This window comes from Glandiceps talaboti, chromosome 10, assembly GCF_964340395.1.
Source record: "Glandiceps talaboti chromosome 10, keGlaTala1.1, whole genome shotgun sequence".
Taxonomy (NCBI): Eukaryota; Metazoa; Hemichordata; class Enteropneusta; family Spengelidae; genus Glandiceps; species Glandiceps talaboti.
In genome coordinates, this window is record NC_135558.1 from 17,938,271 (window position 1) to 17,953,987 (window position 15,717).

The 15,717-nt window shown below is 34.4% G+C and overlaps 1 protein-coding gene across 1 annotated transcript in view; it reads right to left on the reverse strand.

Annotated features, from left to right (window-relative positions):
• LOC144441050 (aspartate--tRNA ligase, mitochondrial-like) overlaps window positions 1-15,688 on the reverse strand; it is a 16,275-nt gene extending 587 nt beyond the window's left edge. The window contains exons 1-16 of the mRNA XM_078130563.1: window positions 15,537-15,688; window positions 14,518-14,681; window positions 12,551-12,652; window positions 12,012-12,110; window positions 10,503-10,626; window positions 9,727-9,845; window positions 8,408-8,512; window positions 7,430-7,570; window positions 6,988-7,026; window positions 6,631-6,738; window positions 5,818-6,039; window positions 5,397-5,451; window positions 4,122-4,282; window positions 2,615-2,725; window positions 964-1,039; window positions 1-363 (exon numbers count right to left, since the gene is read on the reverse strand). The exon at window positions 1-363 is cut by the window's left edge and continues 587 nt beyond it. Coding sequence (XP_077986689.1) covers window positions 188-363; window positions 964-1,039; window positions 2,615-2,725; window positions 4,122-4,282; window positions 5,397-5,451; window positions 5,818-6,039; window positions 6,631-6,738; window positions 6,988-7,026; window positions 7,430-7,570; window positions 8,408-8,512; window positions 9,727-9,845; window positions 10,503-10,626; window positions 12,012-12,110; window positions 12,551-12,652; window positions 14,518-14,681; window positions 15,537-15,633 — 1,899 coding nt within the window. The 5' untranslated portion in view covers window positions 15,634-15,688 and the 3' untranslated portion in view covers window positions 1-187. The remainder of the gene's footprint in view (window positions 364-963; window positions 1,040-2,614; window positions 2,726-4,121; window positions 4,283-5,396; window positions 5,452-5,817; window positions 6,040-6,630; window positions 6,739-6,987; window positions 7,027-7,429; window positions 7,571-8,407; window positions 8,513-9,726; window positions 9,846-10,502; window positions 10,627-12,011; window positions 12,111-12,550; window positions 12,653-14,517; window positions 14,682-15,536) is intronic.
• Window positions 15,689-15,717: the final 29 nt, after the last annotated feature.

A 15,717-nucleotide genomic window follows, 5' to 3' on the forward strand; every position in this document is an offset into this window, starting at 1 on the left:
TATTGGAGGATACTCATAACTGCGCTGAGCTGTGCATGGATATTTATTACTTGAACATCTGCTTTGAGAATGTGGCCCATACAGCATGGCGTGAACTCATAGGATCTAAGGACAGTCCAAGAAGCAAAGCAGTATCCAAAATATACAGGTGATAATTGATCCTAACTTTTCATTGGATGATCAAAATTCATTCATCCAATGACCTCTTTGGAATGGTTTTAATATGGTAATGTGCTAGATCTTCATTGGTCAGTTGGGCAGGTGCACCACTCATTGGATCATATCCTTCAAAGGACTTGGGAAATGCAATGACATCCCTAATACTTGTTGCATTGCACAGCTCTGCTATGAATCTATCAAAACCTGAAAATACAAGAAAATCATGCCATGTCATAGATATATTTTTCTTATAAATCTGTATTTATAAAGTGATGTAGAATAGAGTAGACCAGAGTAGAATAGAATAGAATAGTATAGAATAGAACAGAATAGAACAATAGTAGAGAGTAGAATAACATAGAATACCACAGAATAGATTTAGTATATAACAGAACAGAATAGAATAGAAAAGTATAGAATAGAATAGAATTATAAAGTAGAATAGAATAGAATAGAATAGATGTAGAATAGAACTATCTTTATTGTCCATTGCGTATACTATGAAATACAAAATTTTCACTTGGAATTTATTTTCACTGTCTTTCTTGGCGTTATTTTTCCCGCTAAAAAATAATCCCTTGAAAACACTTTGTATCCATAAATATTATGCATACCTTCCAATTAGTGAAACTTAGGTCCAGGCAATACAGACAATTTCTCTTTTCAGTGTAAATGGAATCTCTTGAAAATAAAGTATCTGACATTATATACAAACTCGTGTACACTCTTTACTGTGGATTAATTATAAGTTGGAAACACAATGTACAGATTTAAGTTTATTTTGTAAAAATAAGTAAATCTCACCTATGGCAATACCACCATGTGGAGGGGCTCCTGATTTCAATGCTTCTATCAGATGACTTAGAGTGCTGGAATCCTCCTGTATGTGTTAACACAAATCAAATAGTAGTGATTATTTGAGAAAAGAAAACATAGTGCTGTTGAGTTGCTTCTTTCAATTTTTTTAGGCACACAAAGACACATCCACATAACCAGTGTGCCCTCTAATGATAGCCAAATTTTGTTGTTGTGAGTCAAAATGAGAAAAACTGTGATTTTTTGTGCGTCACCACATAGTAAGAGATAGGTGAACACTAAATTTTGGTGCATCACTAGCCATTGTGTGCATCAGTGGCACATCTAATTAGCTTAGAGGGCACACTGCACATTCTATATATCTCTATTCAGATTTGAGATTACAAAACATGGTTTATGTTGTATGGTTGTTATTTTGTTGCTGTGGAACTGTCTTGGGCTTTCCCAGTCAGTCCACAGTCTAATGTGGTGTCACCGAAGCCTGGTAATGTATAGCATCTGCATGCTCTGTGCGAGTAATTGTTCCCATCTGACTTGAGTCATTACCCCAAGTTACGCTGAACATCGTGTCATCACGTGACCTATCGCTGAACACTATGTCATCATGTGACCTATCGCTGAACACTATGTCATCATGTGACCTATCGCTGAACACTGTGTTATCATGTGACCTATCGCTGAACACTGTGTCATCATGTGACCTATCGCTGAACATTGTGTAATCATGTGACCTATTGCTGAACACAATCTCACCACATGACTTATCGCTGAACACTGTGTCATCATGTGACCTATCGCTGAACACTGTGTCATCATGTGACCTATCACTGAACACTGTGTCATCATGTGGCCTATCACTGAACACTGTCATTACATGACCTATCGGTTCCTGTGAGAATTTATTGTTGATTGACAGCTCAGATGGCAATTACTAGATACCTACATATGTATGCAGTGCATGTACGTAGGAACCAGTGAATACCCAAACTATGCACTTGTCTTGTGAAATGCTCAATATAAAATACATATATTTTATTACATAGCAGAAGTTATCTGGTTCTACACATGCCTGTCTCAGAGTCCCAAGCTATGAAAAGTATGGGAAGGAAGTGTGCACACTCAAACAAAGCTTATTTCTGGGCAGAAATTGACAAAAATGATTTACAAAAGACTATTTCTGCCAATTCGATGAAAACTGTGAACACTGTCTTCTGGCGTCCTGCAAATATGGTAAATTCGACATAGTGGTCAGAACTTTGGATAAGTATGAGCTCACATAATGATCTCAACTTGACACATCATGGCACTCAGGGACCTCCTCAAGGTGGACGGCAGTGGACAGCCAGTCCGACATAGCTCATGAATATTAATTATCTTATGAATATTAATATCGTCCAGGACTCCATTTATAGTTGGGAGGTCCCTTGGACACTTCATTCAGTTTATGTGTATTGCATAATCGTTGAACTTGTGATGGGTAAAAGCTTGTGAAGTGATCTCAACGTGATGTATCATGTCTGCCAAAATGCACTTCATCCAGATACCCTACACATTTCACGACCACTGAACTTACATGTACATATCAGGAAGTATGAAGTGTCAAAATTCAATTTCTTAGTGGTAAAATATCTGTACACACCTGAAGTACTTCCTCCAGTATGTATTTCTGTAAGTTGGCATCATGGATTCTGATAGAACCACCAGCAATCTCAGCTCCATTGTATACCAAGTCATAATGTAAACTACGAACCTAAAATATACAATATTATATAGACAAAATGACGATATTAAAGGCAGAGTTGGTCACCGTGTGTGGTTGTTGTTAGCACCTTGACATCCTAATCTTGAATAATTAAGAGTAATGAATAGTAACTTGAAGGGATTTTAAGTACAAGTAATGAACAAGCCCCAGTTTGATCATGTTTTGTCCAAAATTGTATATACCATGTATAAATATCAACTTGTTGTAACAATACACATATTCCCAAGATGATCACACATCCACACATACCAAATTTATTACCAAAAATCACCATATGGATTTTCATAGAGGAATTGCTGCGTTGTTCCCTTTATGCACTCAAGTTTGACCATAACCCTCACGAAGTTAGGAGGCCTTTTTATACCCCCACCTTGCCTGCTTTAAAAGGGCATAGTCTAGATTTGAATATTTTCCTATGTTGCACTTTGTTTTATATAAAAATGTGCTTATCTTATTTTACCTACTGGAACATCAATTATTATTCAATTATCAATTATATGACAGAACCCCCCCACCCCCACCCCCCATGAGACGTGAGTGCAATGTGGCGTACTTGGGGTATTTGCACGAGTGCTTGCAGTGTTCTCTGTGCCCATACTTTCACAAGTGTAGCGAGTGAAAGTGCAGCAGAAAACACTGCAAGCAGGAGTGCGAAAACCCCCGAGTACCCACACTGGAGCACACGTGGCATCGGGTTCTTTTATTATTACATACATCTGAAACGGCAAATTTCCATAAAAATCATACAGCGCAATCATGCGATTTCATGTGTAGAGAACAATCGCGTCTTCTTCTGTGTATCATTTGCATGTAGGTATGCAATAATGTTTTTGTTATTGCACTGCAGTGCAAATACCACTAGTATGTGCATGAACTGGTGCAAGTAATCTCTGGTACATACTGTAATAATAACCAGGAGATCAGTAGCATCACATTCACTGTCAGTCAGGCAAAAATAATAAATAGTCACATCATAAAAATATGATTTTTCCACTTGTTTGGAAATCAAGGACTTTTGATATACTTTCGATGAGCACATGAACACTGTCAAAATGTGGATTTTTAAAATGCAACAAAATATTTTGTTCTTGAACACTTTTCTTGTAATCTGAGATTTTCATATCATTTGTATATCATTTGCATGCAGGTATGCAATAATGTTTTCGGTATTGCACTGCAGTGAAAATACCACTAGTATGCACGCACACTGGTGCGCACAAGTGTTCTTGAAAAAATTTTCTTGTAACCTGAGATTAGTTCAACAAAAGGAGTAAATAAAATGATGAATAATGTATATCTAGACTATAGGAGAAATATTCACTTTAAGGATGTTAATTCATATTGCATGATTCAATCAGACAGGCTAACAATATATGACTGATACCTGTGTAGGCTGTGAATAAATCTTGTCTTTGTCTTCCGGGTGAGGGGCTGTAAATGGATGATGCGCTGATTCTATTCCAGTATCATCATCTTTAGGTAGGAAGAGAGGGAAATCCTCCACCCATAGAAAGGCATTGGAAGCTGGGTCTCTGAGTTGGATTCCTGTAGGGGGTGACAACACAAAAATTGAACAGCATGAACTGAAATTGGATAACAATGAGTGGGTGGCAATAGTAAATTGAATAGTATGATATTGGTTTTAACTGGAAGTCTCTAGGGGAACGAATGTAGACGCCAAACAAACACCATACATATTGAAAATAGTTTGTGTCATGACCATATCTGTAGTTACTGTTGTAATGCTGATGAGAGCTACTTTTACATACTACCTAACATTGTCTGCTCTGCACCAAGTATTGAGACTTTTAAATTAAGACTAAAGACATACCTTTTTGAGAGAGTATCTATTGTAAAGCGCCAGTGAGCATCATTGATCGAGACTAGGTGCTATATAAATTTCTTTATTTCTTTATTTATTTATTCATTCATTTATTTATTTTAAGTGTTAAATATTGAGTGTAAACTGGGTACATAGCTGTAGAATTGATTCAGGTTATGTTCTATTACTTGCTAATGCATGACATTAGGGTTACCTACTTTGCAGCCATTTTTGAAAGAAGTATTGCAACAAGGGGACCCTATATTAAGAAACTGAGGATTTTATCATAAATGCCAATCCGTGGCAACACATTGGAGCACTCACAAAAAAAAGAGTTCCAAAAATAGTTTTACTTTGATGAAAAAAAGAACAACTATTGGGGTATGACCTGATCAAGAATGCCATCCTCTTTTTGCTGTGAAATACTGAGAAAGGATGATTTTAAAGTGTACTTCCGTATTCAATGATTCTGGCCCTATTTTTAGTCGGAAACCTACTTTAGGTTTAACAGCACCCCTAGTAGCCAAACTATACGATCTTTTGTTTTTCGAATCACTGGAATACGATATATTCAGCACTTATCTACTGCTATTTGCAAATAGTAAACACACACCTGTATTGAATCTACCCGACCCAAATTTTACTGTTGGTACATACATTTTAAAACTAGTTAGTATTTTGTGCTAAGTATTTCTGACAATTTCTGTAAAAACTATTGGTATTGAAATTGAAATTGAAATTTGGAAACTGTTTGGTCTGTTTTACACACTGACATTCTCTGATACGGCCAATACACCCCAGGTTCAAGATTTTCAAATAACACAAATCTCATAATACCTTTTGATTCCAGAAGGTTGGCTGCCTCTAATCTCATGCTGCCTAGCAACGTACACTGCAAAATTAATGATATACATATCTGATTAATTTATACTTCATCAAGAAAAATGGATTCTTCTTTGCCTAGTAACATTCTGAATACAGATATCACTGGTATGAAAATATTTTCAATTTTTAAGAAAATTCTAAAACATGACACAAGTGATAATAATTACCAATGCAGCTGGTGTTATGACACATCTATTACACAGTTATTGAAATGTGGTTTACAGAAAATCAGTATTTTGGAATAAACACGACCAGTGAGTGTTTTGTTGATTTTTTTACCCACAGAAAAAGCTTGTATTTTTGCAGTTAGAGACGTATATAAAGAAGAACATTGTTTGTTATTTTCATGTCTCAGTTTTCTGTTCATACTTACAGTAGCCTCATACTGTCCTGCTGCAAGTAATACCACATCTTCAGGTTCAATGTCCAACTTTTTAGCCAGTATGTCTTTGCTGTCTTTCCTCAAAAATTTTGATATTGGTGACTGCCATGTATCATGGTCCTTTATTTGCACAACTATAATTCCATGTTGTGATTTATATTTAGTCTTTGCCGTATTCTGTAATTCTTCCAAATCCTTTCTCTTTAGATGGTTCTGATGAAATAGAAGGTGAAAAGATTACCTTGTCATGTCTGATATCAAAGCCCATTTGAATTTACTTACTTTTAGTTTTATATTTTATATCTGACGGGTCAGATGAAATTATGAATATTCTCTCATCTTATCTGTGTAAGAAATACTTTATTTTTGTGGCAAATTTCTTTTGTGATTTGTTAGATGAAATGAAGGATCTTTTGTCATGTTTGAAATCAGTAAACTGTGCATAAAAATAGTCTACATTCACTTTGAACTTCACTCAGTATAGACTACACTGTCACTAACATGTTCCTATTATGACATCACTATCACCTCATACATATGCAAATGGCTCTTAGCATGTACCTTTTTTCTTCCCCAAATTTTTTGCTTTTTGATTGGTTTCCCTCTTTTTCAGAAGAACTTCTTCCATCTGTGAAGTTCTAAGAACTTTTCAGGTAACTTTTTGCAGTGTTTTTCTCAAAGAAAAACCTAAGCAAATTCACAGGAAACCATATACACCTGTAAGAATGGGTGTGTACTGCCTGAATCTGTTCAACTGGTCTAAATACACCACAAACAAATAAATTTAGTAGAGTCATAACTTACCATGCCCTGTTTGATATTTATTGCCTGGACTGTCCCATTATCTTCACATAATATTTCTTCAAAGACTTTCACACCGCTATTCTTGAAGACATCGTTCATGTTATGCAGCTGTGAAATAAACCAAAATGTCTGTCTTCAATCTCTATCATGTATTAATGGAATTATTGTTATGTAGGATATAAAAAAACATTCTGCGAGATTTGAAATTTGTGGTAAATTTATGTCGTTTTTTTGTACTTTTGTACTTTTGCATTATTAAGAGAAATGTGGAAGGCAATTAACACCACAAGCTGATATGAAATGTATTAATTCAAATCATGACAGGAATTATTTACTAATGATTAATAAAGTTATTACCTGAAAACCGAATCTTGTATCTGGTTTATCTGTCCCATACTGAAACGAAAAAGAAAGTGTATGTTCAATGACTGACATATTGTCATCAAAATTCCAATTATTAATACTGAATAAATCTTTTCCCATATATATCTGAAAATATTAACCCGGGAAATATTTGATATCTTATGAAATGTTAGACTATCATATTCAATGTATTAATACTATCAAAAAACTAGATTTTTATTTTCAAATAAAAAAATTCAACTCAAACAGTCAAATATACTTTTGGAAATGAATCCAAACTTATGTATGAGACCAAAGTCCTTAAATGACTTCAGTCTCAGAAACAAATGAATGACATGCCATCCATAGACTTCAATATACAAGTTAATACTCAATGAATTTCAGGGATACTGAACTCTGAATACACTGCAAACATTACAAACTACGTTGTACCTACCTTTGCTAGTGCATCTTCATAACTCATTCTTTGAAATGGAAGACATAACTTTCTTCTAGTCTGTGGCCAGGAGTATTCTAACATATCTTCTATGAGTTGATACACATCTTCTCTTGTCACAAAAGATAGTTCAAGATCTACCTGAAAGTAGGTAGAAGTCAGTCTCTTTTGACCCTTGACCTTAAAATCACCATAACAGTACATGTCTGAGTGTCAATCATTATTGACCTTTGACCTGACAATAATCTTAAAGCCCTTTTTTCTTGTTTGTGCAATTCATGACACAAAATCGCTCTCTTGTAGTCACCAGTCAACACATACATTATACAAGTAGTCTGCTATTGAGTTAATTTGATTTATATGAACAGAAACTGAAACCAATTCTCTTATATTTTTCTACTTTTTCTTTCTATATTTCCAAGTAAATCATTGAATTCTGAAAAAAGAATTTAATTCTTTTCTACTTTCACTTCAAGGAAATTTTATTAAATATGATGCTGTGCACACAGCAGTTTCCTTGTGAGGTTCTTTCTAAGAATGTTGATGATCTAAGTTCCTGGGCAACGATATCTGAAAGTGACACACACATATATGCTGCCACTCACTTACATTTAGGTAAGACTATGTACATTTACAATGTAAAAGGAAAGGATATCTTGTGAATTCACTATGTTTTATGAAAACCTTGGATGATATTAAAATAAGATAAAATGCATTGGTTTTATTTATTTCAGTGATCAGTACAGAGATCTGAACTTTGGTGGAAGTGACACACAGACCTTGGTAGGGAGGTTTCATATTGTTGACATGGCTTGTATTGTTATAAAATAAATTATAGTCATTATACAATTATACAGACAACAACGCATTTCATTGAAGTTGTCTAATAAGGCCTATATGCCAGTTAGATACTGATAAATGAAAGTGAATGAAACCAACACATTTAACATCCAACAGCTGTTTTAAAGACAATATTACCTGAGTAAATTCTGGTTGTCTGTCTGGTCGACTCCCTTCATCTCGGTAACATCTTGCAAATTGGAAATACCTGTCAATCCCTCCTATCATTAGTAGTTGCTTGAACTGAAAAAAATAAAAAAAAGGTGAAATTTGGGGCCACCACTAACCAACAATTTTCTGATTTTTTTTTTCACATTGACATTACTTCATACGTATATGAAAAGATAGATAAATGTTTGCAAAATGTGTATGAATTTTGCAAATTTTCACAATAACGGGGATGTAGAAGTAGTCAGAGGAAAACTCAGTCATTGTAGAATCATCACCTTTGACATCAGTTCAAAGTGAAGAATTTAAATTATGCATCATTGTTTTCCTTTTTTCTTCAGTATTACAGATATGAAGAAAATGATTTGATTTACAATTATTTGTTGAGATTACAAGTTTGCTAATTGGTACTTGGCGGAGTAACAATTTTGTTGGGCATGTCTAGTACACTTTATATGAAATTTGCACTGCATGAAAAGTGGCGTTTCCGGTTTCATATACATGATGGTCACACAACGGAATTGCAGCATTTCCAGATTTTCGGCAATTCCGTTGTGTGAACGTCACATATGCAGAACCGGAAACGGTACCCTTTCATGCAGTGTTGGCAGACAGTGCAAGGAGAAAAGTAGACACTACTTGTAACTAACTCATCCAGTCAGCCTACCATTTTCACTGACTATTTTTGTTGACACATTTCACAACAACTAAATATAGAAATATGACAACTGGTCATGTCGTAAAGTATCTTAACAGGATTCATTTCCTCAGGAAATGTTTTTGCACGTATTCAGCTAAAATGACTCCACAGTCAAAACCTTTACATACAACTACAGCATTACTAAAGTTTGTTTACATGGAGTTTGCTTACCAAAAGTGATGTACGGTTACAATGTCTAAGCTGAGTTTTAAATCTAGCTATGACAAAAAATTAGTATTCTACTTTATTACCAACACTTAATGCAGTGACATGGGCCACTCTGTAACTTTAAGATAAGTAAATACAAACCTAGAGTTGTAATAGGGAACTTGCAAACCCGCCATGTTGAATGTTGCATCATGGGAAATGTGATAATAAATACTAGTCAATTAGCATTGTAAACAATGCTGATACATTGTTTGAAACCACAAATAATCAATTCATAGTTACCCTGACCATTGTGGGAGGTTTATTTTATCAGTAGCTCCAGATTAGGTATTACAATAACCACAGATAATCCCATAGTCCTTTGCGTCTGAGCATGCTCAGTCTGGATTGCAAGTTCCCTATTAATGGTAAATCATCATACCTGCTGAGGACTTTGTGGTAAACAATAAAATTTTTCAGGATGTCTCGTGGGGACAACGAATTCCCTAGCACCACCTGGTGTTCTCTTGAATAAAGTTGGTGTTTCAACCTCTACAAAACCTGTAGTAAAACAGAACACGAGTCCTGAGTGCCTATACTCTAACAGTGTAAAACATCTCTCATGAATATTCAGTGTTTGACATCTCTCATGAATATTCAGTGTTCAACCTGAATACATGTTGACTCCCATGATGCAATAGCCCATAGCAAAGATACCCTATATAAAGGCAAAAAATCAACTTGATGTTTCTCTGAAACTGCAAGTAATTGTATGTGATGTAAAATTATAAAATGACTGTTGAGAACCCATAATTTATGAAAATGACTTCATTTCCTAGAGTGGCATTCCCTTTAAAAAGAACTTTGAATAAAAAAACCTTTCAGTTTCAATAACTTCCACTTGTATGACCTCTGGTTCTACATGATGAAATTTCAAAGAATAGATTCCTTTGCGTTCTTTTTAAAAGAAAACTCCAAACATTTGTCCGATGTCACTACACATACACATCTGACATAATAATACCTAGATGGCCTATAAATGGCACTGAAACATTTGTTGTGGTGGGTGCTTTTGAAAGTGTAATATTGCTCCCAACGTACAGAAGTATGGCATGTAGCCATATTACATCATATACCAGTACATGTATATATTTGTATGTACACAATAATTAAAAGGGTGCCCTCAGCATCAAATCTCTCAGTCTAAAACTCACTCACCATGTTTATTGCACAGAAATTCTCTCATTTTCATCACAACTTGAGACCGTAACCTGAGATTTTGTTGCATTCTTGAAGTCCTGATGTCTAGATATCTGTATTGCATTCGTAAACTTTCCTTCACCTTGAAGTGAGAGTAAGATGAATTGGAAATTTATTATCATGTCTGGAGCATATCATGTCAAGAGAAGTGTATGACAAGAATAATTTTATAGGAAGCGAAAGATGTCGCTAGAAATGCACACACTGATTATTATACCATGCATAAACCATAAATATGGAATATATACTCTGGTTATCCTACATCACAACAACGCGTGTCTATGTCACAACAACAGTGTCTACATCACTGGTTCTACTGTGTTCGATATACGAGTCAAAACGTTCAAAATTACCACTACTTTCCCTGATTTCTCTTTAATATTACTGGCGCTGGTATTATTACGTTATTTTCCGATATTTTTCTTCATTCACTCGGAAAATACATGTGACCTAAGGGTTGTCATTACTCATCTGGTGACTCGTAGTGACAAAGACCCCTTAGGTCATTCGTAATTTCCTTGGCTGAATAAAGATAAATAGTAGGGAATAACATCTAAGCGTATTTGCCTGTGAATATGACATTTAGAATGAAAATTAATTGAGTTGCAACCATAGAAAGACCACAACTGATTTTATTATGAGATGGACATGGTTGATAAAAACCTTATACCAAAATATTTTTATGGTGTGCTAAGTCTAAAATCAATAATCAAACACCATGTTCATTGTCTTGTATGTTATTTTGTCATCATCGCCATAGTGACATCACAAATCATTTAATTGCTGGTTTTTGGACCTCAGTCACTGTAGGAATGCTTTACATGCAGCATTCTTATGGATTATAGTTATCTCCTAAAGTACCATTCAGGCCACTCTCTTTGCAGCAGCTTGATAGATTTTTGTTGTATTAGAGTATAGAGCATATAATATTACTACGAGAACTGAAACTTTGGTAAGTTTCATAGTTGAATACAATGAATCCTTGGAAAAAAAGCACTGTGGTATGAAATTTGTTACAAATTCAAGCCTTGTTTACTACAGATACCACAGTGGCAACGGAGGTTTCGGCTAACTATGATAGACACAAACTATAACTATTGTTGTTTAATGTGGTAGATTACACAAGTGGGTGATAACAGTAGTGTGAATCTAATCACCCTGTAATCAAGATAATATACAAATTCAACCCCCCCCCCAAAAAAAAAAAAAAAAAAAAAAAAAAAATAAAAGAAAAAAAAGAAAAGAAAAAAGTATACTGCAAGATAATGGAAGTCATCAAAAATGTCAACCTATTGTGAATACGATTAAAACCAACATTCATTCCACAGCTTATATCTCAACAACATTATCTCAACAATACTTTTAGTTTATGTCTATTTAGAAAGCATAAACATTGATTTCCACTGCTGTAGTTATGTACTCATACAACGTACATAATTATAACTAAGACTCTCTGCATATATCTACCTTGTTATAGTCTTTAGGTTGGTATGCTAAATCTTCTTTGCATTCATTTAATACTTCTATGTCCTCGGCAATCACTTCAATTTCACCAGTCGGCATTCTCTGAATTGTAGGAAAAAAATGAACAAAACAAAATGAAACCATTTTCGTGTTTACTGGCTACAACAAAACAGTCTGACTGACTCTATAGGATCTTATCCTTATCTAACATGATTGAAACAAATATTTTCAATGTCTTCGTGAATTTGACATATCTGTAAATTTTCTACAATTTTGAGTTGATGTATTAAAATGTAAAAGTACACTTTTACATTTCAAATTTTGAAATTATGAATTATGATTCTTGTTACCATGGTTACGGAAAACTCAGTAGTTGTAGAATCATCACCTTTGACATCAGTTCAAAGTGAAGAATTTAAATTATGCATCATTGTTTTCCTCCTCCTTACATTACCCCCCCCCCCCCCATCATCAGTCCTCATGCCCCCCCCAATGAAATACAAGAATACATTTTTTTGAACATGATTTCAAACAACTCTCACTTCATTGATTTGATCAGATGGTCTTGGTTTCACTCTTCCTGTAACCTTGACAACAGATTCCATTCTAATATTAGATAACAATGATGCTGGATTTTCAGGATCCTATAATAGAAAAGATGAATTCATTTCATATTTCTTTATATCTGTGGAAGTAATTATTATTTTCACATACATAGGAAATTGTTAGATTAGTTGATAAATGCACTAAGACATTAAATTTAATTGTATTAAAATTTTGAAATCACAGATAATTTCTGAAGTAAATTTTGTGATGTTTGTAAATTGAATGAAATTATGATTTTGTTTGGTTCATTGATGTTTACAGCTGTTTGCAGTTTGATGTGAAATGTTGCTGCATATGTGACAAGTGAGTGGATGTTCTATGTGGGGTAAATATAGCCTGACACAAATCACAATTACCATTCACATTTTGCTAACATTCAACAATGTAGGCCAGCGCCGACTACAATATATTTTTTTTCATATAAAGTTCATGCATTACATCACACTGTGTTCACAATCCTTTTACCAATAAACCCACAATAACATTCACCCCCATAGATTGTACCCACACATTAGAATCACCCCCCCCCTCATTGTCACACTCCGTTCACCTCTTACAGTTGTTCACCCCCACCCCCACTCACTCTCATTTACTATTTATATAAAAGTTCATCTCAACACAATACATTATAAATCATTAATGATGAAATGTTCATTTTGATCAAAACACCACCTTCATTATTGTCGACCAACAAACTGCACTAGCTGCAAAGGGAAATCTTTTTTTAAAACATATTTTTTAAAGTATAATAACGTACTTGTAATATTGTACACCGTAAAAAATATTGCATCCCCTGTTGATAAATGTAATTTTTATAGCTGTATGCACAATAAATCAAACCAAATAGATTTTCAGGTCTGCACCCAAAAATCAGCGCCCTCAACAGGTGACAATTTTCAACCTGTATTCTGAACTGCTGATGGGTAATATCAGCCACTGATTAACATGTGTAATGTCTAATTATCAGTATTCTAACAATTTTCAGTGAATATATTATGGTCGTCTGATCGAAAAATGATACTCCAGTTATATGTACTACACAGTAACACTTCTGACATAGTGACAGATTCAAAACCAAACTTTCACTCAAAATTTAAACTTGCCACTACGCTACCGACAGATCATATTGACCACTAATTAACAGATACAATGTCTAATTTTTTGTGAATATATCTTTGGTTATTTGATTGAAAAAAATGTCCCAGTTGCAGTAACTGCAGGTTTCAACTCCTTATTGCATTGATCCGACCCTTCAGTCACCTAACATATTTACCCTACTCATTCCATTTCATCTCAACCATGTCCAGAATACCAGAAATTATTAACAATGAAATTTACATTTTTGATAAAAACACAGACCTCATTGTTGACACCTAAACACTGCAATTCATCTTACAAATCACATTCAACAACCACATTGAATTATCAACCAGACAATGACATTCACCTCCTGTTCACCCCTACGCATACCATTTACTACTGTATTTCATCAAAATACACGCACTAGAATCATTAAAGGGGACCACCACTCCAAGAAATTTCATTTTTCATAAACATTGGGTTCTTTCGAATTATTTCATGACTCCTCAGAGCTTATTACCTTCAGTGACAACAGCATTAATATTCATTGTTCATCTATTGCATATGCATGTGAGGTGATGTGGAACTGACAGTATACATCCCCAAAATAAGAAAGAAATTCAAATTGCATTTCTCTGAACTCATGCGTATGTAGATGATGTAAATTTATGAAATAACTCCTTCAGAACCCAAAGTTTATGAAAATGTCTGTAATGGAGTACATGTAGTGTTCCCCTTTAATGAGGAAATTTACATTTTGAAATAAACCCCCCCCCCCACCAAAAAAAAGAAAAGAAAAAAAAAAGAAGTTATACCAACATACCTTATCCTGAGGCACAATAACCTGTGTGACACCATACACATCTTTCAATGTCGTCATAAAATTAAATCTTTTGTGCTGCACCCAGCCATACAGTACAACTGTATTATCAATGTGTGACGATCTTAGTTCTCCACAGGTGTGACTTCGCTGACAAAAACTATTTACTGTTGATGGATGAGAATAAATGAAAAAGACATATCTTTTCTTAGTGCAATAGTAACTTACTAATACCATAATTTATTCTGACCAAAGGGTGATCAACTCATGCATCAAATGGAGCATGAAGATTAGTAGCTGCAACAATTGTCATTAGTTTCTTGAATTTTGAGCTTTGAGTTTTTATATTTTTTTTTAGCTTTTTATCAGCCCAGGGTTTGTGTTTAGCAACACAGAATGAAAAAAAAAAAAAAGTGTTTAAAAAAAAATTAGTTCCAGGCTAATATTACCAACTAATATCACTGATAGTTACAGATTTTAACACAAATTTTGTGTAAAATTCTTCACGGCTGAGAAATATACCAAAATACATTCTTTTATCTGGATTGATATATTAATAATTTAATATTATAAATTTAGAATTTTACATTATTTTAAATACTAAACACAAAGTAAACCTGGCCAAATAGTACACTATCGATGCAAAGACAAAAAAAATGCATCCAACCCTGAAGTGATGTGTATAAAGAGGAGATAAATATTCCTTTAATTAATATAGTCTGTTTTTAGCAAATTTTGTTCCATAGCCATTGGAGTTGGCCATCACAGAACTAAGAAGTAAAATATTGTAATTTATATATATAACATTCTGAAATTAAAAACAGGTCATGTTGATCAATACACAGTTCCTCTTTCAATATATGCAGTTGTGGCATACGTGAGAATATCCATAAATCCGATTACAAACGTCAGGTTTTGATTGCAAAACGGTTTATTTATAGCACAGCCCACACTGTACGGTAACAATGTGTTGTTATGTGGCACGGCACACGTAAGTTTACTGACGAACAAGTGTCATTTACCATGATCGCTGGCAAACCGTATTTTGCTACATGTAGGTCTTCTGGATCTAAGTAGATAACGACCTAATCTTGTCAGATGACCTGTGAAATTCATCATCGGTGAAGAAATCGCCGCTAACCGCTATCATTGGGGCGACTTCGAAACGCACATGTGCTTGTGAATAACAGCTGGCTACAGTTT